The following is a 25897-nucleotide window of genomic DNA, read 5'->3' on the forward strand; positions in this document are numbered from 1 at the left end:
AACATAAACCCCACCCTGTTGGCAATTTGTCGAACAATAATATCGCTTATTTCACGAAAAAAAACAGGAGAATACACTAGAAACGTTCCACTCATGCCGTAAAAACGCTCATTAACAAGCAAGGTGTTGGTATTTGCCTGGAGCAGATTTCCGCAGACTGGTCAACCTCTTTGCACCAAGTACAGTGATGAGGACAATTCGTTCGATTGGACACATCACAAATTTGCACTGCTCAGGTAGCGCCACGGGGTCTTGTCGATTGATATCCGTACAGAAAGGCAAAAATCTCGTACTTAATTATTTTCTGTGTATGGCAGTGGCTGTACGGTGGCCTCTGCCCTCAGCGAGGACAGGCATGGGCTCTAACCAACAAAAGGATGAAGTGGGCCATGGCCCCGCTGCCGTGAAACTGCTCAAATGTCCAGGGATGCTGGCCCTTCCTAGGGACATTCACAGAACCCTTCTGCCGACAAAGGAATCAGAGCCCACACCAGCTGCGCAGCTTAACAGCAAGAAAAACGCAAATATTTCCTCCCAAGCTAACATGCCCAGTACTCTCAACAGAATACCTACGAAACATGAAACAGTATCGCATAGTGATATGTGGCAGTCACGTTACAGTCTAAGCGCCCCCTAGCCAATAGCTGTGGGAGGGTGAGTTTTTCATACAGAACAAGTTCCTGGTATTCTTTGACAAGTACAGCAGAATGAAAAACAAAGTGAGACTGCAAACAGTTACCGTCCCTTGAAAGCATATCTCCAAAGGGCTCGACACCACTTGTACGATCGACGCAGCCGACAGGAAATCTGTATACACTACTACTTCTCTGGTGTCCAAGTGGCTAGATCGCAGTTGTCGACATCTGGAAGAACTGCAATTGAAGGACAGTAAATACTCTGCAGTGTATTGTGCGACCCATTTGCCATTGATAGACAGGTATAAAAAATTTTTACGACCCACTGGTCTATTAGTTGGTTGCAAAATACCCATACCATAAATTATTCAGAGAAAATAACTCACACAGGATCATTTAACAACGGAGTTTGGGTACTATTGTGCGTTTGGTGCATTCTCCCCTTATTATACCGAGATTGTAAAAGAAAATATTTAACACAGTGAATTAAAATGTATTTTAACCTACTGCAGCAATTCTTGGGCTTCTGCTGTTTCTGTCTTGTCTTCATTATCACGTGGGTAGCTTCGGCTGATATTTAAAATTCGGCATTACGTCATTATTGTTATATTATAAAAGAAATGGTCCTTACCGTTTACAGTACAGGTACACCAGACTATCACACACGAAGAAACGTCACCTGGATCCCTTGTGTCTTCACCGAATGTTGTTTCCGACCAAAAAAGCAACTGCACAGTCGTATTTCTTTCCCTAGACCTAGAAAAACCCTTTGACTGCACATCGAATTCTTGTTTCCTTTCTGAAGTCAGACAAATGCCATTCCATTCCAATGAGCTATATCGGACTAACTGCGTTCTCTCAATGCTCTTCGTCCATCTTGCGTATCGCATTCAAAACTATCAATACATGTGTGAAAGTGTCCCAGAGGCTTGTCATAGCCACAATACCACACACGTCAAAAAAAGTTTACTATCACTTCGGTTCCGAGAGTTCCGGTTAAAAATGGTTTAAATGGCTCTGAGCACTATGGGACTTAACTGCTGTGGTCATCAGTCCCCTAGAACTTAGAACTACTTAAACCTAACTAACCTAAGGACATCACATACATCCATGCCCGAGGCAGGATTCGAACCTGCGACCGTAGCAGTCGCGCGGTTCCGGACCGCGCGCCTAGAACCGCGAGACTACCGCGGCCGGCTAGAGTTCCGGAATCAGTACGCAACATTGGAATAGAGATCAACATAAACATCATTTACACCATTTACACCCTTTTTACTGTTCACGAAAACCACACATTGCATGTTGTACCACCATACAGTCAAACCTTCAGGGGGGGGGGGGGGGGGGGGTGTTCAAGACTGCAGTACACAGAGGTACCTCTACTGCATTAAATCAATCGTCGGAGGCATATGACACGATGAATACAGGCATGCACGTCTTCTTGCATTGATGCATGCCTGTATTCATCGTGGCATACTATCCACAAGTTCATCAAGGCACTGTTGGTCTAGATTGTCCCATTCATTTAAGGCGATTCAGCGAAGATCCCTCAGAGTGGGTGGTGGGTCACGTCACCCAGAAAAAGCCCTTCTTCAATCTATGCCAGGCATGTTCGATAGGGTTCATTTCCGGAGAACATGCTGGCCACTGTAGTCGAGCGATGTCGTTACCCTGATGGAAGTCATTCACAAGATGTGCACGATTAGGCGGGATTTGTCGTCCATGAAGACGAATGCTTCGCCAATATGCTGCCGATATGGTTACACTATCGGTCGGAGGATGACATTCACGTATCGAACAGCCGCTACGGTGCCTTCCATGACCACCAACGGCGTACGTCGGAGCCACATAATGCCACCCCAAACATCAAGGAACTTTCACCTTGCTGCATTCGCTGGACATTGTGTCTAAGGCGTTCAGCCTGATCGGGTTTCCTCCAAACACGTCTGCGACGATTGTCTGGTTGATCGATGAAGAGAACGTGATGCCAATCCTGAGCGGTCCATTCGGCATGTTGTTGGGCCAATCTGTACCGTGCTGCATGGTGTTGTGGTTGCAAAGATGGACCTCGCCATGGACGTCGGGAGTGAAGCTGCGCATCATGCAGCCTATTGCGCATAGTTTGAGTCGTAACACGACTTCCTCTGGCTGCATGAAAAGCATTATTCAACATGCTGGCGTTGCTGTCAGGGTTCCTCCGCGCCATAATCCATAGGTAGCGGCCATCCATTGCTGTAGAAGCCCTTGGGCGGCTTGAGTGATGTATGTCATCGACATTTCCTGTCTCTTTGTATCTCCTACATGTCCGAATAACATCGCTTTGGTTCTCTCCGAGGCGCCTGACCACTTCCCTTGTTGAGAGTCCTCCCTGGCACAAAGTAAACGCGATATAACGGCGGTATTGATCGTCTAGTCATGCTTGAACTACTGACAACACGAGCCGTGTACCTCCGTCCTGGTGGAATGTCTGCAACTGATCGCCTGTCGGACCCCCTCCGTCTAATAGTAGCTGCTCATGCATGGTTGTTTACATCTTTGGGCGGGTTAAGTGACATTTCTGATGAGTCAGAGGGACTGTGTCTGTGATACAATATCGACAGCCAACGTCTATTTTCAGGAGTTATGGGAACTGTGGTGATGCAAGACATTTTTTGATGTGTTTGTATCCAATTTACGCAGGTGACATTCCCATTTCGTATACTCCAGTACTCCTACTTCAGTAAGCCGACGACATCGAGTTCCTTTCTTTGACGAAACCCTTCATTTCTTCTGAAGATCCCTTCAACTGCATCTTAAGAATTTCCCTGCGTATCTTAAATCCGACTAAGGGCCAGGCAATAACCATACTAAGAGACACCTGACAATTCCACCTTTCCGACTCACTTTACAAAATCATCCCGTCCTGCTCACTACGAAATTAAAACCGCTGGGATCGGCCTCAACCTAACTTATGAATCACACCATCCTACTCACTACGAAATTAAAACCGCTGGGATCGACCTCAACCTAACTTATGAATCAGAGTCACTGTTCAACAGAAAGACACCGATAGAACGAAGCCAATGACTGATCGTACAAAGGAGTTGCTTAGTGCTACCGCCATACTGAGCTATACAAGCCTTAACCCTTTCGTGGGAAAAATTATTGATCAGTTTTTTTTTTTTTAATGAATGGAGAGCAGATGGTAGTTAACAGATAGGTATGTTTACCATACAGAATATCAAATTTGCTCCAACTGTGAAAGTGAGGTCACACAACAAGGTGGGAAGTATTCTTCCCACTGCCCTTCCTTGGAGTTAAATGACAAAAACAACAATTTTTCAATATGTCATATTTATTTAATAAATTTACTTCTCTTGTTACAATGATTGTTCACAGTTACTTGCCATTAAATTTTCTGAAACATGGATCTATGCAAAGTGGCATATGACAATATGTACAAACACAGCGAGTGCTCTTTTCCGTAGCATTGGTACTACAATGACGGCACGTCCAGTAGGTTTCTCCTAAAATGGGTCGATGCTCCCCTACAGCCACATGACGAAAATCTTCAGGTACTTTAACCCTTTTTGCCAGAAAGACAGGTTTTTGTCCGCGCCATTTTTGGGATGAGAAGCCAGCGATCAATTGTCTGGCTAGATGGATCCTGTACGTGATCTGATCATGATGTCCACTTTCTCTTTTACTTATTTTCCACAAGATAGAACTGTTCACTGCAGCAACGTCCACAAGGAAATAAAATATTCTGTGCCACCATTTTACAGAAAGTCTGCCAATAGCATACCTTTCTCGTAATTGATCAAACTTACCGACACCACCCATAATTTTGTTGTATTCTGACACAACTGCAGGGCAAGAAATCTCTGTACTAGTACCATCCTTGTTTTTCCTTTTCACTGTTGCTGTTTCTAATGGGTCATGAATTGAGGACAGGAAAGTGACTGGACGGTTATCCATCTATTTTACTGCAGAAATAGCTCCTTTTGTTTCAAACTGGAATTCGTCTCGTTCCAATTTTAGGTTTTCTTTCATAAATTTGGGTAAATTAAAAGTATTTACCTTAAACTATAGCTTTGAGGAAAATATCACAAAATGTTCGCAAACAGCAGTGAAAGGCTCCTCTACAGAACAACACTCAGCTATACAATGCCTCTGCGCGAAGGTACGGCAAAAACGGCGGTAACTTCCGATTGGAAGCAGTACCCTATACTGTTCACTAGGTGGTAGCACCATACAGAGGTGGGAACTGTGAATCCCACGGGACTAGGAGCGAGTTCATTTTAGTGGGAAGCATGTTTCCCACGGCCCACGAAAGGGTTAAACTGACTTAGTTTTTCCTTTGAATATGTTCATTGGACTTCTGCTCCTCTGATGTTTTACAACTCTCTAAACGTTCTTGAACTCTCTGCTCACTACCTCACACCTCACATTCACCTATCCTCCCCTAGACGAATCTATCAACAGCTAAATAAGCTTCCACACTTCCTCAAATTCCTAAAACATCACAACATGACCGGGAGATTCCCAAAGTGGCTCCACTACTCACCCGACTTGGACCGCTGCCGCTCCTCAGTCAGCATGTGCGTAGTCTTCTTCCTATCCACATACTACGTATCCTGCCTCCAGTTAACCTTAAACAATTCTCAGTTAATGGCTTCATGATTCACAAATAAATATACAAAGCTATCCATACCAGCTTTATTCCTTCCTTCCCTCCATCAAAAATGGTTCAAATGGCTCTGAGCACTACGGGACTTAACATCTATGGTCATCAGTCCCCTTGAACTTAGAACTACTTAAACCTAACCAACCCAAGGACAGCACACAACACCCAGTCATCTAGAGGCAGAGAAAATCCCTGACCCCGCTGGGAATCGAAACCGGGAACCCGGGCGCGGGAAGCGAGAACGCTACCGCACGACCACGAGCTGCTACGACGAGTTCTTTATGGAGATAAATATATCGCCGTCATTACCGTATAGCCTAACATATATAGGGTGTTTCCGTAAGAGAGAGCAAAAATGTAACAGGACATTGAGAATGCTCCACTGAACTGTTTGAGGATAGGAATTTCGGGTCGGAGAAGCTAACTTACGAAGACGTGGAAGTCAACTTGTCTACCGCTGTGTCTAGCAGTACTGTTTTCCTATCTTACTTACAACAAACTTGCGTACAGGTTTACACGTACTGTGCTGTTTATTTACATGTAAATTCATTATTTCCTGCAAGGAAACAAGGAGGGCAAGCCTGATTACCAGGAAGTTATGATGCACGTTTTGTTTACTTTACTTGTCCATAAGGTGGCTCTGTTGTACCGTATTTACATTGGCCCATGACAGAACGTGCTATGAATTAAAGGCAGACCCATTCATTACTCACTGCTGTTCAGAGACGTACAGCACAATACGATGGAGCAGTACCGGTACAGTATTTCCTGGTCGCTGGATTGGAAGGGAAGGTCGTATTCCAAATCCAGCGAGGCCGCTTGAGTTGAACCCCGCATGGGGAAATCTAAAGTCACTTGTGAATGAGACCCCAGTGCATACGGAGATGGAATTAGTTGCCAGAATTGGGGCTACCTGTGATGTGATTCGAAACACACGAGGGGTATTTGTCAGAGTGCTTCAGAATCTTGTTCGTCGATGTCATGCTTGCATTGAGGTTGACAGACGTAAGTTTCAGCACATTTTGTAAGATACGGTACAAATGGTACGTTCATTGTGTCAACGATGGTACTTACAGTTAACAAATGTACATAAAAAGTACACTAATTTTACTCCTAGTGCCTCCTTAAGCTGGCTCCTCTGACCCTATGTTCCCTACATCAAATTGTTCAGTGGAGCATCCTCTATATCCTGTTAAATTTTTGCACGTTCCTACGAAAGCACTTGTGTACATCCCTATCTGAATTAAGATATTCATTTCATTATCTTCTGGTTTGAGCTAGCTTTCATTTGCTTACAGTATGGGCATTATATAACTACGTAAGCTATACGGACGCCATTACCTTTAAGGAACTATAGTAATTCTGAACACTTCTGCAGTTGACTAATACCATGTTAACAATTTCTGCAGGACAATAGTTCTCCACTGAGTAATGTAGCATATCTCTCTCTGCTTTCATCAGAAAACTTATCATTGCCCCAAAGGAGGTGTTCCTCTAACCTACAAGAAAAGTCCCCGTATGCAAGCCACAATCATTCTGCTACTCGAGTAGTCGATTCCTACGCATAGTGCACGTCTGACCTATTAAGGGGAACCCTATAATTTTCGACTCGATAGTGGAGGTCGAGAAATTCGCATCTGAAATTCATGCAGAATCGCCTGACGCTCTTATTTAGATGTTCCACTCGATTCCAAAACAACGGGCCGCGATCTTTTCGGGGTACGAGGCTGCAAAAACCCATGTGTGTACCCCTCGGGAGAGACTAACTGTCTTCACCAGTTTAGCCAACTGTCTAAAGCAACTGGGCTCAGCATACAGGCGGCAAGCGTATTTGGAGCCACCTGCAGCCAGTGTGCTCAGTATCTGCTGGTATAGTCTCAAACCTCGGACAACACCTCCCCGCAAGTGGACTGAGCGCGTCCTGGCGTTGTTTACAGATTTGCCTGTTATTCCCAAATGGTTCAAATGGCTCTGAGCACTATGGGAATTAACATCTATGGTCATCAGTCCCCTAGAACTTAGAACTACTTAAACCTAACTAACCTAAGGACAGCACACAACACCCAGCCATCACGAGGCAGAGAAAATCCCTGACCCCGCCGGGAATCGAACCCGGGAACCCGGGCGTGGGAAGCGAGAACGCTACCGCACGACCACGAGATGCGGGCTGCCTGTTATTCCGCTGAGATGTTCTATTACCAGCCTAATTTTTGATCTACCAATGGCTGTGATTGTCCAGATGTAGCAAGAAAATTGATCCCAGACATAACAAGCGAGACGTCAGATGCTGACTCAAATGTGTTATGAAGACAGGGCAGCCCGTCGTAGATGTTACAAAGGCTTAACGTGACACTCGCGTGGCCAGTTACCTCCTATGCCTTCCACCGAGAGACACCCGAACCAATAACTGTCTGCCAGTCGGGCTCGATTTAGCACAAGCCGGTTGGATGGTATGTGAAGACGCAATGACATCGTAATTGCCGGGGGATTACAACGCCAGCAGAGATATCGCAGCCTTCGCCACTTGTGCGCAAGCGCTGCTCAAGTTTTGGGCTGCAGCCAGCAGATCGTGGCCAACACGGCTTCAACTTGTTACCGGACAGGCGCTAACTCATCTTGCGTTAGCGCATAGCAAGCACAATCCCTATACAACTGGTAAGGTAAAAAAAAACTAGCTCTGATGTCCTTTTTATGCCGCTGAGGGCGTTACTACAAACCGACGTCACTAAATGAAAAGCGCAGGCTGCTATATGAACAACAGCACACTGAACACACTTGCACAGCATACAGGCAGCGAATGAAATGGGATACAGGGGATTGAAGCAATGAGATACACGCGAATAATTACACTACTGGCCATTACAATTGCTACACCACGAAGATGACGTGCTACAGACGCGAAATTTAGCCGACAGGAAGAAGATGCTGTGATATGCAAATGATTATCTGTTCAGGAGGTTGGCGCCACTGATGACATCTACAATGTGCTGACATGAGGAAAGTTTCCAACCGATTTCTCATACACAAACAGCAGTTGACCGGCGTTGCCTGGTGAAATGTTGTTGTGGTGCCTCGTGTAAGGAGGAGAAAAGCGTAGCGTCACCTTTCCGACTTTGATAAAGGTCGGAGTGTAGCCTATCGCGATTGCGGTTTATCGTATCGCGACATTCCTGCTCTCGTTGGTCGAGATCCAATGACTTCTAGCAGAATATGGAATCGGTGAGTTTAGGAGGGTAATACGGAACGCCGTGTTGGATCCCAACGGCCTTGTATCACTAGCAGTCGAGATGACAGGCATCTTATCCGCATGGCTGTAAAGGATCGTCCAGCCACGTCTCGATCCCTGACTCAGCAAATGGGGACGAACAGTTCGACAACGTTTGCAGCAGCACGGACTATCAGCTCGGTGACCATGGCTGCGGCTACCCTAGACGCTGCATCACAGACAGGAGCGCCTGCGGTGGTGTACTCAACGACGAACATGGGTGCACGAATGGCAAAACGTCATTTTCTAGGATGAATCCAGGTTCTGTTTACAGCATCATGATGGTCGCACCCGTATTTGGCGACTTCACGGTGAACGCACATTGGAAGCGTGTATTCGTCATCGCCGTACTGGCGTATCACCCAGCGTGATAGTATGGGGTGCCACTGGTTACACGTCTCGGTCACCTCTTGTTCGCATTGACGGCACTTTGAACAGTGGACGTTACATTTCAGATGTGTTACGATCCGTGGATCTACCCTTCATTCGATCCCTGCGAAACCCTACATTTCAGCAGGATAATGCACGACCGCATGTTGCAGGTCCTGTACGGGCCTTTCTGGATACTGAAAATGTTCGACTGCTGCCCTGGCCGGCATATTCTCCAGATGTCTCACCAATTGAAAACGTCTCGTCAATGGTGGCCGAGCAACTGGCTCGTCACAATACGCCAGTCACTACTCTTGATTAACTGTGGTATCGTGTTGAAGCTGCGTGGGCAGCTGTACCTGTACACACCATCCAAGCTCTGTTTGACTCAATAACAAGGCGTATCAAGGCCGTTATTATGGCCAGAGGTGGTTGTTCTGGGTACTGATTTGTCAGGTTCTGTGCACCAAAATTGGGTGAAAATGTAATCACATGTCAGTTCTAGTATAATATATTTGTCCAATGAATGCCCGTTTATCATCTGCATTTCTTTTTGGTGTACCAGTTTTAATGGCCAGTAGTGTAAAACGAAAGAGAGAAAGTCCAGGATGGGAATAATACAATGAAATAAATGATTTGTTTCCTCAGGATGAACTCAGCAGTACAGAGAAACAGTAAACACTCGCGAGAAAGAAGCGTTGCATGCATCTGAATGATGAACTAGGAAGTATCGGCCTGTGCCGCGCCTTACAGGTAAGCCGTGCCGTCGGAGTCTGGTATGGCGCCGGACTCTGTGTAGATGGCTCGGTAGTTGTCCGCGAAGGCGATCAGCTCCTTGGCGTGCTGCAGCAGGGTGTCGGCGTACGTCGCGTCCACCGAGCGGAAGACGCCGGACGCGGCAGCCAGCGCCGCCGCCGTCTCGGCCGCCACGTCGGTTCCTGCCGAGTAGGAAGACCGCTGTGTTACCTGCGTCTCAGACACACCAGGAACTCAGAGCTAGCCACAATTCTAAGTGAGCTCACCGCAGGAAATTCAGGTCAGCAGTTAAGAGAGGATACTAGTCGGCCTGGAGCGTTGCGGATGCTGGGGAACTGGTGTCAGGCGGTCAACTGACCATCGACCGCTGACTTATCGTGGCAATGAAGTGACACATATGTAGCATTCGGGTGTCTGGGACGACCGCAGTCAGATAGGTCGACGTGTAAACGTGACAGAATAGCAGAAAGGCGCTATCGCGTTTGTACGTGACCAGTACCGAGCCCTGAATGTACAGGGCTATTACAAATGGTTGAAGCGATTTCATAAATTCACTGTAGCTCTATTCATTGACATATGGTCACGACACACTACAGATACGTAGAAAAACTCATAAAGTTTTGTTCGGCTGAAGCCGCACTTCAGGTTTCTGCCGCCAGAGCGCTCGAGAGCGCAGTGAGACAAAATGGCGACAGGAGCCGAGAAAGGGTATGTCGTGCTTGAAATGCACTCACATCAGTCAGTCATAACAGTGCAACGACACTTCAGGACGAAATTCAACAAAGATCCACCAACTGCTAACTCCATTCGGCGATGGTATGCGCAGTTTAAAGCTTCTGGATGCCTCTGTAAGGGGAAATCAACGGGTCGGCCTGCAGTGAGCGAAGAAACGGTTGAACACGTGCAGGCAAGTTTCACGCGTAGCCCGCGGAAGTCGACGAATAAAGCAAGCAGGGAGCTAAACGTACCACAGCCGACGGTTTGGAAAATCTTACGGAAAAGGCTAAAGCAGAAGCCTTACCGTTTACAATTGCTACAAGCCCTGACACCCGATGACAAAGTCAAACGCTTTGAATTTTCGGCGCGATTGCAACAGCTCATGGAAGACGAAGCGTTCAGTGCGAAACTTGTTTTCAGTGATGAAGCAACATTTTTTCTTAATGGTGAAGTGAACAGACACAATGTGCGAATCTGGGCGGTAGAGAATCCTCACGCATTCGTGCAGCAAATTCGCAGTTCACCAAAAGTTAACGTGTTTTGTGCAATCTCACGGTTTAAAGTTTACGGCCCCTTTTTCATCTGCGAAAAAAACATTACAGGACACGTGTATCTGGACATGCTGGAAAATTGGCTCATGCCACAACTGGAGACCGACAGCGCCGACTTCATCTTTCAACAGGACGGTGCTCCGCCGCACTTCCATCATGATGTTCGGCATTTCTTAAACAGGAGATTGGAAAACCGATGGATCGGTCGCGGTGGAGATCATGATCAGCATTTCATGTCATGGCCTCCACGGTCTCCCGACTTAACCCTATGCGATTTCCTTCTGTTGGGTTATGTGAAAGATTCAGTGTTTAAACCCCCTCTACCAAGAAACGTGCCAGAACTGCGAGCTCGCATCAACGATGCTTTCGAACTCATTGATGGGGACATGCTGCGCCGAGTGTGGGAGGAACTTGATTATCGGCTTGATGTCTGCCGAATCACTAAAGGGGCACGTATCGAACATTTGTGAATGCCTAAAAAGACTCTTTGAGTTTTTGTACGTGTGTGCAAAGCATTGTGAAAATATCTCAGATAATAAAGTTATTGTAGAGCTGTGAAATCGCTTCAATCATTTGTAATAACCCTGTACGTGGTGAACCAATGTGGACCGTCAACCTGTGTTGCAGGAATGGTGTACCACTCCAACCCACATAACATGAGCTAAAACCTGTGGTCGTAAGTAGATCATAAACGACAGAGACTGGTTGCGAATGAAGTCTAATGACTACAGGCTATGGATTGAAGAAAGACGAGAGTAACGAGAAGCAGCAGATATGAGAATAGTGACACACTTAACACCAAAATTGCAATCTCGAAGTAGATGAAATTAAGGAATTATACTACCTTGTGAGCAAAATGACCTACGGCAGACGAAGCATGGGGAACGTAAATACACTACTGGACATTAAAATTGCTACACCAAGAAGAAATTCAGACGATAAACGGATATTCATTGGACAAATATATTACACTAGAACTGACATGCAATTATCATGTGATTACATTTTCACGCAGTTTGGGTGCATAGATCCTCTGAAATCAGTACCCAGAACAACCACCTCTGGCCGTAATAACGGCCTTGATACGCCTGGGCGTTGAGTCAAGCAGAGCTTGGATGGCGTGTACAGGTACACCTGCCCAAGCAGCTTCAACACTATTCCACAGTTCATCAAGAGTAGGGACTGGCGTATTGTGACGAGCCAGTTGCTCGGCCACCATTGACCAGATGTTTTCATTTGGTGAGAGGTCTGGAGAATGTGCTGGCTAGGGCAGCAGTCGAACATTTTCTGTACCCAGAAACATGCGATCGTGCATTAACCTGCTGAAATGTATGGTTTCGCAGGGATCGAATGAAGGGTAGACCCACGGGTCGTAACACATTTGAAATGTAATGTCGACTGGTCAATGTGCCGTCAATGCGAACAAGAGGTGACCGAGACGTGTAACCAATGGCACCCCATACCATCACGCCAGGTGATACGCCAGTATGGCCCTCACGAATACACGCTGTCAGTGTGCGTTCACTACGATGTCACCAAATATGGGTGCGACCATCATGATGCTGTAAACAGAACCTGGATTCGTCCGAAAAAATTACGTTTTGCGATTCGTGCACCCTGGTTCGTCGTTGAGTACACCATCGCAGGCGCTCCTCTCTGTGATGCAGCGTCAAGGGTAGCCGCAGCCATCGTCTCCGAGATGATAGTCCATGCTTCTGCAATCGTCGTCGAACTGTTCGTGCAAATGGTTGTTGCCTTGCAAAAGTTCCCATCTGTTGACTCAAGGATCGAGACGTGGCTGCACGATCCGTTACAGCCATGCGAATAAGCTGCCTGTCATCTGGACTGATAGTGGTAGGAGGCCGTTGGGACCCAGCACGGCGTTCCGTACTACCCTCCTGAACCCACCGATTCCATATTCTGCTGACAGTCATTCGATCTCGACCAACGCGAGCAGCAATGTCGCGATACAATAAACCGCAATCGCGATAGGCTACAATCCGACCTTTATAAAAGTCGTAAACGTGATGGTACGCATTTCTCCTCCTTACACGAGGCATCACAACAACGTTTCACTAGGCAACGCCGATCAACTGTTGTTTGTGTATGGGAAATCCCTTGTAAGCTTTCCTCATGTCAGCACGTTGTAGGTGTCGCCACCGGCCACAACCCTGTGTGAATTCTCTGAAAAGCTAATCATTTGCATATCACAGCATCTTCTTCCTGTCGGTTAAATTTCGCATCTGTAGCACGTCATCTTCGTGGTTCGGCTCTAACTACCATGGGACTTAACATCTGTGGTCATCAGTCCCCTAGACTTGGAAACTTCTTAAACCTAACTAACCTAAGGACATCACACACATCCATGCCCGAGGCAGGATTCGAACCTGCGACAGTAGCAGCAGCGCGGTTCTGGACTGAAGCGCCTAGAACCGCTCGGCCACATGGACCGGCCATCTTCGTGGTGTAGCAATTTTAATGGCCAGTAGTGTAGCTGACTGTCACAGACAAAGAGGGCATTCTTCGAAAAGGGATGTCCACTAGTATCAAACATAGCCCTTTAAACCAGAATTGTACAGGTTATTTATAAATTATTTGTATGAAAATAACTTTTAATTGCAAAAAAGGTAAATAACTTGCAAAAATGTTTGATACAGTACTGAATGCAGTACTAACACTGTTAGTTCGTGACGTTCTTGCTGGGTGCTTTGAATGTTAGTTCGTGACCTTCCTACTGGGTGGCATTTGTTACTCCAACAGTCATCATGGAGTCCTTTAACGACACAGCGCATGCGCAGTTTTCTTTATGGTTTCTCGCTGCTAATGTTCGGGAACAAATCGGGCCTCTCGCGCAGCAATTGAACAAGTGCGACATTCTTACATTAATAGCCCGGGTAAATCACCGAAAGGTACCAGTTTAGAACTGAATATGCCTAGTGTTATACTGTAGAAGGTATTACGGAAAAGCCTGTCATTTAAACCCTGCAAATTGGAACTGTTGCAAGCTTTGAGAAAAAGTGACAAAGAAAAACGAGCTGAGTTTCGTGCGGAAATATTTTTAAAAATGCAGAGGAAATGTGATTTTCTTAATAAAATTCTTTTCAGTTGCACGTTCTATACCTGCTGTAAAGTGAATCGGCATAATATTCGGATATGGAGAAGGCAGAAACCACGTCGCGCAATCGAACATGTGTGGGACTAACCTAAGGCAAATGTTTTTTTGCGCTTAAGCTGTAACAAGATTTACGATCCTTCCTTTTTTGTCGAGTCAACTGTAACTGGCATATTGTACCTGGACATGCTTAAACACTTTCTAATGCTTCAATTACTGCAGATCATGGGCACAGATTTATTTTCCAGCAAGATGGCGCGCCACCACATTATCGTCGTAGTCCCGTACCTCCATAGGGATGTTCCTGCTTCGATTGGACAAGGTAGAACAATATCGTGCCCAACAAATCATCTAATTTAACGCCAATGGACTTCTATGTGTGGGGCTACATTAAAGTAAGAGTGTCTGATTCTCCGCTTCGCGGAAACGCGGACTAGCTGAGATAAAGAATAACCAAGCAGTTGGCACCATACACCAAGACCTGCTTCATACGATTTCAAAGTAAATTGACTGCAGATGTGACACTGTAATTCTATCAGAGACAGCAAAGGACTTGGAAGAGCAGTTGAACGGAATGGATTGTGTCTTGAAGGGAGGATATAAGATGAACATCAACAAAAGCAAACCGAGGATAATGGAATGTAGTCGAATTAAGTCGGGTGATGTTGAGGGTATTAGATTAGGAAATGAGGCACTTAAAGTAGTAAAGGAGTTTTGCTATTTGGGGAGCAAAATAACTGATGATGGTCGAAGTAGAGAGGATATAAAATGTAGACTGGCAATGGCAAGGAAAGCGTTTCTGAAGAAGAGAAATTTGTTAACATCGAGTATTGATTTAAGTGTTAGGAAGTCGTTTCTGAAAGTATTTGTATGGAGTGTAGCCATGTATGGAAGTGAAACATGGACGATAAATAGTTTAGACAAGAAGAGAATAGAAGCTTTCCAAATGTGGTGCTACAGAAGAATGCTAAAGATTAGAAGGGTAGATCACATAACTAATGAGGAGGTGTTGAATAGGATTGGGGAGAAGAGAAGTTTGTGGCACAAATTGACTAGAAGAAGGGATCGGTTGGTAGGACATGTGTTGAGGCATCAAGGGAGGGTAAAAATCGTAAAGGGAGACCAAGAGATGAATACACCAAGCAGATTCAGAAGGATGTAGGTTGCAGTAGGTACTGGGAGATGAAGAGGCTTGCACAGGATAGAGTAGCATGGAGAGTTGCATCAAACCAGTCTCAGGACTGAAGACCACAACAACAACAACATGTGACACTGTCGTGCTACTAAAGGTAACCACATTGAGCATTTGTAAATAAAGCTGTATCATACATTTCTGTAAATTATCTACCTTTTTGACAATTAAAGGTTACTTTTGTATAACTAATTTATAAACACCCTGTACTTTGGAGCACGTTGTGAGTTACAGAATCGTGGACAGTCGGAACATCGGCAGAAGACAAACGGAGCGTCTGAAAAGTGGTGCTGTCGAAGAGTGTTGACAATTAGGAGGACTTATGAGTTAAGGAATCTTAAGGTTCTTGGTAGAATTGGGAAGAAATGAGCAAGGAAAACAGTGACAAAAAGAAGGTAGACGATGATAGGACATGAGTGAAGACATCAGGAAATAACTTTCACGACAGGAGATCGAACACTATGAAGGGTAATGGATGCAAGGACGTTTGGTGTTGGATACATCTAAAAAGGCAACTGCTCACAGTGGAACATGAAACTGTAAATTGTCAATGGACCTAACAATATGGGAACTGGATGGTAGCCCGACTGGAGGCGTTCTGTGTGGTCCGAAGAGTCGCTGTTTCGCCTCTTTTCGAATGAAGCAGACTGCCGAGGGCACGGACTGCACAGTGACGTGTTTAATCAACCGATTTAGAGGATGCAGTTCTGGCCGAGATGCTACTGTGGCCTTTTTGAGATGCTTCTTGCACCGTGAATTGGACTGACTTGTTCAGGTTACTGTGAACATTCATCAGGATGTTCATATCAACATTTCCGGTGACTAAAGGTTACCCTTCCTTCTACATATTCATTATGAGTTTGTTGTGGGCGACCCCGTCTTTCATATTGAGGACAGTCATTTTTCCACTGCTGCACGCAAGTTTCTGGTTTGACGAACACACAGGCATTCTGTCTCTCCTAGACTGGTCCACTAAATCACAGATCGTAATTCCATAGAAAATTTCTATGAGTATTTGTGTAAGCAGCCCTGTAATTTAGTACCACTACGGTTTTTAACTGCCAATGTGTGGCTTTAGCTGGATATGGCATCCCTGAAGAATCTTGCGAGCTCTCGGACTCTTCCACACCGAATTTCGGCTCCTGTTAAGGCCAGATTAAGTGGTATGCCTTATTAGCGTCATGTCTGCCGAGATCGATAACTGCTTTTGTGACCGGTGTGCTTTAAGTTAGTGTTAACCACGTGAATCAAAATATCCGATGGAGTTTGATTTGACTGTAACGTGTAACAGGTGCTTGTAGATTTTTGCTCTTGTCAAATTATGTCAAAACGTTTTCTTTTTTGCTTTTTAGGGTTATAAATTTTGGTTGAATTCGATAATTATTCTCTTGATCGAGTTAATTAGAGACAGTTTCCGTGTAGCAGAGCACTAATGTGCACGGCGAACAGTATACTATGAAGTGCCGCGGGACTGGGATGGAGATATGCCCTACACTGGCCGCCGAAATGACAGTCCTGCACACAATGGAGAATACCGGTGGCAACAGAGAGTTTCATCGCTTCCAGACAATGGGTGTCCGCCGTATGTCGGTGTGGAAGACTAGGGAATCCATTATTGGAGTCACAGTTTAAATGAGCTTTGGAAGGACTGAGATCAGAAAAGGGGGGAAGAGTTACACAACATTCCTTTGGATTTTCTAAAATCATTATAGGAAACTACCACTCAAGTTGGTTTGTAGAATCTATAAGACTGGAGATAGCCCATGACACTTTTGGAAAAATACCATAAACACAATCGTGACGACAGCAAACCGTAGGTATGAGCGAAATCTGTCGTACGGTCAGTGTAACAACACATGCATCAACGACAAAAAAGTGTTCAGAAAAACGGAAAAGAAAATATATCACCTGTTAGATGATGATCAGTTTGGCATTAGGAAGGGTACAGGTACCAGAGAGACAATTCTCACGTTGTGCTCGACAATGGAAGCAACAGTTATGAAAAATCAAGAAAAGTTTAGGGGATTAGTCGATCTAGAAAAAGCATTCGGCCATGTAAAATGCCGGAAAATGCTCTAAATTCCAACACAAATATGTGTCAGCTGTAGGGATAGATACGTAATACGCAGCGTCTACAAAAATCAAGAGGAAACAATACCAACGAGAGGCTAAGAACGAAGTCCTCCAATTGAGCAGATAGGAATAATACTTCTACCATTATCGTTCAACCTAAACATCGAAAAATCTCTGACATAAATAAACGACATGTTCAGAAGTGAGAAGAGAAATTAGGAGTGAAATGATGTCAACTGTAAGGTTCACTCACGGCATCGCTATCCTAAGTGAAAGTGAAGGAGAACAACAGGAACTGTTGAATGGAATGGGCTACCTAATAAGTACAGAATGTTGATGGAAGGTAAATCAAAAAAAGACGAAAGTAATGAGGAGTAGTAAACCTGAGATTAGCGATAAACTTTACATCAGAACTGGTGACAGATGAAACTGAATTATTATGCTACGTTGGAAGCAAAATAAGACGTGATGCGGAAGCAAATAAGACTAGCAAACCGTAAAGATGATGAAGTTCCATACTCCTCGACAGAGCATAGGCGACGATGCGGGAGACATGTACTAGGTAAGGTCCTAGCGGAGGTGGTTTACCATTGCCTTCATCCAACCGAAATTGGGATGAATGATGATGATGAAGACGACACACAACACCCAGTCATCTCGAAGCACGTGAAAATCCCTGACCCCGCCGTGAATCGAACCCGGGACCCCGTGCTGGGGAAGCGAGAACACTAGCGCGAGACCACGAGCTGAGGACAAAGCGTAAAGGGAGCTGGGAAAACAGAATGGCACAGGCCAAAGCCCACTTTTATCCATGAGAAGTCTGTTAGTAACAAACATAGGGCTTAATTTGAGAAAGAAATTTTTAAGTTTGTTTGTTTTCAGCACAGCATCCTATGTTGGTGTATCATGGGCTATGGGAAAAGCGGAAAAGAATAGATTCCAAGAGTCCGACATTTGGTGCTATAAAAGGATGTTACAAATTAGGTGCACCACTGAGATAAGGAAAGAGTTGGCTCTCCACAAAATAGGCGAAGAAAAAAGCTTATGGAAAACACTGGCAAGAAGATAGAAGAAGATAATAAGACACGTGTTAAGGCGTCACAAAAAGAAGGGATCTACTGAAGGTAAGACCTGTAGAGGGAAAGAGAAATTAAAGTATATCGAACATATAATTGAGCACGTTGGAAGTATGTGCTGTTGTGAGATGAAGAAGTTGGCACAGGAGAGAAAGTAATGGTTGGGCGCATCAAATTATTCAGAAGACTGATAACAAAACGAGAACTGGAAGACTGCCTATAGGTCTCACCTTCCGAAACTTTTGGCGAAATTGGATTTAGATTAGATTAGATTTACTTTCATTCCAATTGATCCGTAGTGACGAGGTCCTCCAGGATGTGGAACATGTCAGAAAAACAACAATACATGACAAATATTTACAACTAAAACAAATAAGCTAATGTACCATTCCACAGGTCCCAAGTGGAATGATCGTAATTTTTTAATGAACACTAAGAGTCATTTTACAAATACTAATGCACTGAATTTTAAAAAAAAGTTTTTTATTTATTTATAAGGTTGTATAACAACAGCACTCAAAACAGTAATCGCGGACATCCTCACAAAAGCACAGGACGCCTGTGCGTTTGCCGTAAATCTAAGGAACGGAACACTGATCTTCCGTGAAAAGTAGCTGAAAACTTAATTCCTAAGCGAAATCGTAGTACGCACCATAAAGCTGTCCGCTCCCGTTGGCTGAGTAGTCCGCGCTACAGAATATAGCGGGTTCGATTCCCGGCTGGATCGGAGATTTTCTCCTCTCGGGATCTGGGTGTTGCGTTATCCTATTCACATAATTTCATCCCCATCGACGCACAAGTCGCCGAAGTGGCTTCAGATCGGAAGACTTGCACCTGGCGAACGGTCTACCCGACGGGAGACCCTAATTCACACGACATTTACATTTGCAAACATGTAAATCGTAAAGACAGCTTTTTTTCTTAACATAAACGTTGTAGTCCTATGGAGGACTTGGGGTGCAGCCCAGGTTTCTGTCTCCATATATGTATAAGATATAGGGTTGTGAAACTGGATGAAACTTTTAGAAATACACTCGTACGGATCGCACGCAGTAAATCGTGGTGATAGGATCATCCATGTTATAACATCCACGGTATATATATTTCTTTTTATGAGTGGAGTACGAACGTGTGGATAATATTCATTCAATTATGTAATTATTTCTTTAAAAGATGATAATTATGTAAAACAGAGACAATATTTGTCTCACATTCTTTGTTAATCTATGTCATTCTTTTCTTTTGTTTTGTACCCTTTTGTCGTCTTCTTCTGATGTACATCGCAAAACGCGAATCGATTTGAGGTCTGTTAAATAAAAAACATTTAATGTAAAATTATTGTACTTTTATGTTCGTTTGCTGATAAAAACAAATAGAGCCAGATACGTTAAAACTATTTATGATTAATTATTGAAAATTCACTTCCTGTTTTAATTATAATTTTGTATTAATTGTTTTATCATAGCTGCAAGAAGCGCAGCCATTGTCAGTTGCGATTATATAGCAACTTCGTCTGTACTTCTAGTTGAAAATAGCATGGGTTTGTGTTAAACTAATTTGAGAAATAATTTAATAATTTCTTTTTATTGGTAGCAAAATTTAAATGATTTATTGGGAAAGGGAAAATCTTAATTAAAAAAGAAATCCTCTATCTTTTGTTGGCCGCCATCTTAACTTTTATTACAGTGGCAAATTTAAATTACTTGAAACTGCAAACTTTCAATATTCCGATGTGTAAGAAATAAATGTGCACAGGTGGTACTGAACTCAATTAATAAAAGAAAAAATTAATCGAATCAGACTGCATTTTCTAAGAACAGTGCTGATGGTATTTATTGTTGAACAAGATTTCATTGCTGATGTATGTGGCCAAAATTAAACTACGCACGAATCACGGAGAAAAATATTTCTGCTGGCATACGTCAGTGTTGTGTGCGGGTGGTATTCTGTGGTTCCTTTTCATGATCAATTTGCTAAGAATAATTAAATCCATCGAAGACAAAAAAAAGTTATAAAAGCTCTGATGTACGATCTGTAAATTTAGTGATATGAACACAGCTTACAGTCAACATTATTACACTACGTCAGGTGCAATTCTTGTGCAATTTGAACAAAATAATTATCCGGGAGAAGTTGTAGTTTGAATAATGCTTTATACATGTGTATAATATTGTCAGTGTCATCTACAAAATCAAATCAATGCAAAAACTGCTAAAAAAAACAGAGTGAATTCAAACCGCAGAATACCATAGAGTATCGTAGCATCCATATTCATTGCACTTGTCGATGTTGACGATACACAAAAACCGCCACAATGTTTCAGAAGTTGGTTTAGTTCAATAATTTCTCTTTTTCTCAATAACAGAAAAATATATTAATGAATTTCTCAGAATTCGTAAAAGCAATAACAGAATTTGCAAAATGAGATTCCTAATGTGCAGTTATCAATAGGCCAGAACATTGGACATGTTTTTCCATAAAGCATGAGGAGAGTAGTGGCTGCTGCGTTATTGTCATCAGACTGTGGTCAACCCTCATCTGTGTACACTGCATTTGCTGCTAGTCATACCTGGGTGTTCCGTGTCGACCTTGTAGGCAGGCCTCTCGAGCGTCATGTCTTCGGGTCGCCCCCAGTAGTTGTGGTCGGCGGTCGTGTTGCCGACCTGCACGTACAGCTCGTTGGCCGAGACGTGGGCCTTCAACAGGTAGTCGGTGCCCCATTTGATGGCGTCGCGCACGCCGTCCAGAGCTCCGGCGCTGGAGTAGCCCTGCTCGTAGCTGATGGCGCCCCACGACAACAGCGTCAGTGTGTAGGCCAGTGTGAAGCCGAACTTCATGTAGTCGCCAGCTGCGGAGCCCCAAATTGTGTCGAGTCAGAGGCTGGTTTCACACTTTGGTTTAACCGTGGTGGTTCAAGTGCACAGTTGAAACTGGTGCTAAATTGAGTCTGACGAAGAGCTACTGCTTTCTGCTGTGTTACTGACCACAGACTGCGGCGACATCAATGGAGGTACTGTATTCATCTAACAGTTTATAACAATGAAGTAGACGTCATCAAAATTTTGTAAGTAGTTTAGAATGTTGAAAGTATCTTAGACAAAATTGTATCATTTTTTATTTGTCAAAGTATCAATGACAAGATTGTTCCAAATTAATTATTCAACAAACCTGCATCTGACTGCGTCTGTGAACTTGTTTCCTGCACTCCTCCATTTTGGAAGAAATGGAACATGTATTTGAGTCAGCAGTCAAGTTTAAGAGAATAATGCCATTTGTGCAATGGCATTAAGATGGTACTGAAAAATTAACTTCTGCTCCTGATGTTTATTTAATGAAATTATATATTGACTTGAATAACGCCAGTTGTGCAATGGCATGAAATTAGTTTTTTGAAATAACTTTGCTCTGATAACGTTAGTTATACCAAAATCGATTTCAAACCATGAACTGCACATATATATTGCATAGAGGCCTCATTTTCTTTACGTTCTTTCATTGGTGGGTAACTTTACTACTCATTTTCATATTCAGTACAAGCAAGGGATGTGGATTATGATTCAGGCTGTTAGAATTAAACACAATGTTGATCTCAATATACAGGGTGATTCAAAAAGAATACCACAACTTTAGGAATTTAAAACCCTGCAACGAGAAAAGGCAGAGCTAAGCAATATCTGTCGGCGAATTACGGGAGCTGTAAAGTTTCATTTAGTTGTACATTTGTTCGCTTGAGGCGCTGTTGACTAGGTGTCAGCGTCAGTTGATGCTAAGATGGCGACCGCTCAACAGAAAGCTTTTTGTGTTATTGAGTACGGCAGAAGTGAATCGACGACAGTTGTTCAGCGTGCATTTCGAACGAAGTATGGTGTTAAACCTCCTGATAGGTGGTGTATTAAACGTTGGTATAAACAGTTTACAGAGAATGGGTGTTTGTGCAAATGGAAAAGTTCTGGACGGCCTTCTTCGAAGGTGCTACTGTAACTGGACTACAGTATCTGGAGATGTTAGAGAATTGGCTGTTCCCTCAGCTCGAACAAGAAGCACAACAATTCATATTTCAGCAGGATGGAGCGCCACCACATTGGCACTTATCTGTCCGTAACTACCAGAACGTCAACTACCCGAGGCGATGGATCGGCCGCCAGGCAGCCCGTGACAGAGCACTTCATCACTGGCCTCCAAGAAGCCCTGATCTTACCCCCTGCGATTTTTTCTTATGGGGGTATGTTAAGGATATGGTGTTTCGGCCACCTCTCCCAGCCACCATTGATGATTTGAAACGAGAAATAACAGCAGCTAACCAAACTGTTACGCCTGATATGTTACAGAGAGTGTGGAACGAGTTGGAGTATCGGGTTGATATTGCTCGTGTGTCTGGAGGGGGCCATATTGAACATCTCTGAACTTGTTTTTGAGTGAAAAAAACCTTTTTAAATACTCTTTGTAATGATGTATAACAGAAGGTTATATTATGTTTCTTTCATTAAATACACATTTTTAAAGTTGTGGTATTCTTTTTGAATCACCCTGTATACAGGGTGTTACAAAAAGGCACGGCCAAGCTTTCAGGAAACATTCCTCACACACAAATAAAGAAAAGATGTTATGTGGACATGTGTCCGGAAACACTTAATTTCCATGTTAGAGCTCATTTTAGTTTCGTCAGTATGTACGCTCAATGGATCACGTTATCATGATTTCATACGGGATACTCTACCTGTGCTGCTAGAACATGTGCCTTTACAAGTACGACACAACATGTGGTTCATGCACGATGGAGCTGCTGCACATTTCAGTCAAAGTGTTCGTACGCTTCTCAACAACAGATTCGGTGACCGATGGATTGGTAGAGGCGGACCAATTCCGTGGCCTCCACGCTCTCCAGACCTCAACCCTCTTGACTTTCATTTATGGGGGCATTTGAAAGCTTTTGTCTACGCAACCTCGGTACCAAATGTAGGGACCCTTCGAACTCGTATTGTGGACGGCTGTGATACAATACGCCATTCTCCAGGGCTGCATCAGTGCATCTGGGATTCCATGTGACGGAGAGTGGATGCACGTATCCTCGCTAACGGAGGACATTTTGAACATTTACTGTAACAAAGTGTTTGAAGTCACGCTGGTACGTTCTGTTGCTGTGTGTTTCCATTCCATGATTAATGTGATTTGAAGAGAAGTAATAAAATGAGCTCTAACATGGAAAGTAAGCGTTTCCGGACACATGTCCACATAACATATTTTCTTTATTTGTGTGTGAGGAATGTTTCCTGAAAGTTTGGCTTTTTGTAACACCCTGTATATATATTGTTAAAATTTTAAGTCATACACAAAACCTACGATATCCAACAATTTTGTAGCACGAATCGCTCTTACAAAAAATTTTACAAAACGCTTACTATGTCAAACCTTGGACATACAAATCCTAACACTGAACATTATCTAACAAAAACCATTTTGAAATCATTATATATCTTCTCTCATTTATATGCTAAAGTTTTCTTAGGGTAACTGCGCAGCGAGAGCGACTCCTACCTTAAAGCTGTCTGCACACATCTGCTTCCTCTGGACACCTACCTGCGACTCCCCGGTTTTTACTGCCCTCGCCCGGCTCTCTTAACCATCAAAGATCCTCCTACTCAAAGATATTATAATAATTCCACCTTGCGGTTGGCAACTACCGACTTTATTTTCTGTCTCTACCCTGGTCAAACCTTAAAAGTTACTTTTCAATGTGACTGTCACCTTTTGGTGAGGTACTTGTTATTTTTTTTTTTTCACAGCTCCTCCCAAGCTCAAGTATTATTTGTTATGTTGCATTGAAGTAATCTTCATTTACATAATACAAAACTTTGGGATAATTTTCTACACAGACATGAAAAGTTTTACAGTGAAAGTCATGCTGTTACACGAAGTAACAATTCTCATAAAACGCAACAGGAAATGCATGGTGATCCCCAAGTAGTCTTGCAGCAAGAACAAATGAGGAGCAGCGCGGTCAGGCGGGGGAAAGAGTGCTATGCTGACCTCATGGATAAATCGTCATTCTGTGAGGGCTTATGGCAACTGCTTGGTAAATGAACACTATTCTGCTGCACGACTAACCTGTCAGTGATTAAGTCCTTTGGTGGAAAATGTGTTACTGTTCTATTTGTTCTTCGCACCAAAACGAATATCAGCCTTCAGCTGCACAAAAATTTTATGAAATTCACTTTAACGGTTTTGTCTCTCTGACAAACGACGACTTCATGATCGAGTCCTTCTCTAACTTCGGCTTACTCGTGGTTTATGCCTGTATCAAACTTCTGAAGATGACAGATTAATCTGTCAAAACCCGGTATAGTGAATTAACAAAACTTTTGTGGTGCTGTCGAGCGATTTTTATTTTGTTGAAAAGAATACGCATCGCAGCTGCTGAACAAGACCTATAAACAAAATCGTCTTCTGTTTGTGTTTGGAATCAAATCAGATGAAACTTCCATATGTGTGGTGGTTAGGTAATGAGAAAATAATCTAGAAATTATACATCAAATATAATCTATTTGATACAAACAGACAAATCAACTTCCAAAACAAAATTTCAGAGGTTTTCCAGAGTTATTTTCTGATTGTCATGGTATCAGAACATAATGGTGTCATCGTTATCATCTAACTTGATAGCTACAATAACACTAACATACTTGCAGAGAACGATATTGGTTTTATTTTAATTAATTAATCTATTTCTTTGAATAAATAGATTATTGATTGAGAGAGATTTATAATAGAATAAAACTCTAATTTGCACCATTCGTTTACTTGGACAGGGAAGAGCATCAGTTAATCTAAAAATGTGCACTAGCCTGAGCCTCGGATTCCTAACTTAAATTGAGTGGGAAAGCTGCATTACATTAGAAGAATTCCAACTGTGGAAAACTTTCATATGATCCTTGATGCGTGTTCTGATATATCAACATATAGAAAGTTCTCTGCAAATGGAAAAAAGAGTTCTACTTCTACTTTTTATCTGCAGTTTTTGTCAATAATTCTTTCATTTTATGACCTTCTCATTAACTAAAAAAATAAGAGTGTATTTAGCCCATTAATCATGCAAATAAAAGTGACTCACCGTCAAAGTATCCACCAGTGAGATCCTCTCCGTTCTGGCCTTTGTCATCGAGGCAGGAGTCCTTCCTCCAGTACAAAGAAGGATCCATTCCTGATAATTTGCCTGTGCGCTCCGCCTGGTAGAACAGCAGAGACTTCTGAATCACTTCTGCATAGTCATAGGTCCCACCTGGAAGAAGATATAGCTTGTGTCCATTAAACCAATGTTAAGTGGAAAGTGCCTCTGCTGTATTCGGATTCTAAGTTAATTTACAACTGTAGAACTTTCATGTCAAGTGTAATTGATGTCAGAAAGTAACACACAATATACACTCTTGGAAATGGAAAAAAGAACACATTGACACCGGTGTGTCAGACCCACCATACTTACTCCGGACA

General features: G+C 43.4%; 1 protein-coding gene across 1 annotated transcript in view; it reads right to left on the minus strand.

Annotated features, from left to right (window-relative positions):
* The window catches only part of LOC126195201 (endoglucanase A-like), a 113071-nt gene that overhangs the window by 64880 nt on the left and 22294 nt on the right, over nt 1-25897 (minus strand). Inside the window, exons 2-4 of the mRNA XM_049933715.1 lie at nt 25521-25688; nt 20982-21260; nt 9687-9873 (exon numbers count right to left, since the gene is read on the minus strand). Of these exons, the coding sequence (XP_049789672.1) occupies nt 9687-9873; nt 20982-21260; nt 25521-25688 (634 nt within the window). The remainder of the gene's footprint in view (nt 1-9686; nt 9874-20981; nt 21261-25520; nt 25689-25897) is intronic.

The sequence above is a fragment of the Schistocerca nitens genome, chromosome 7 (assembly GCF_023898315.1).
Source record: "Schistocerca nitens isolate TAMUIC-IGC-003100 chromosome 7, iqSchNite1.1, whole genome shotgun sequence".
NCBI classification, from domain to species: domain Eukaryota; kingdom Metazoa; phylum Arthropoda; class Insecta; order Orthoptera; family Acrididae; genus Schistocerca; species Schistocerca nitens.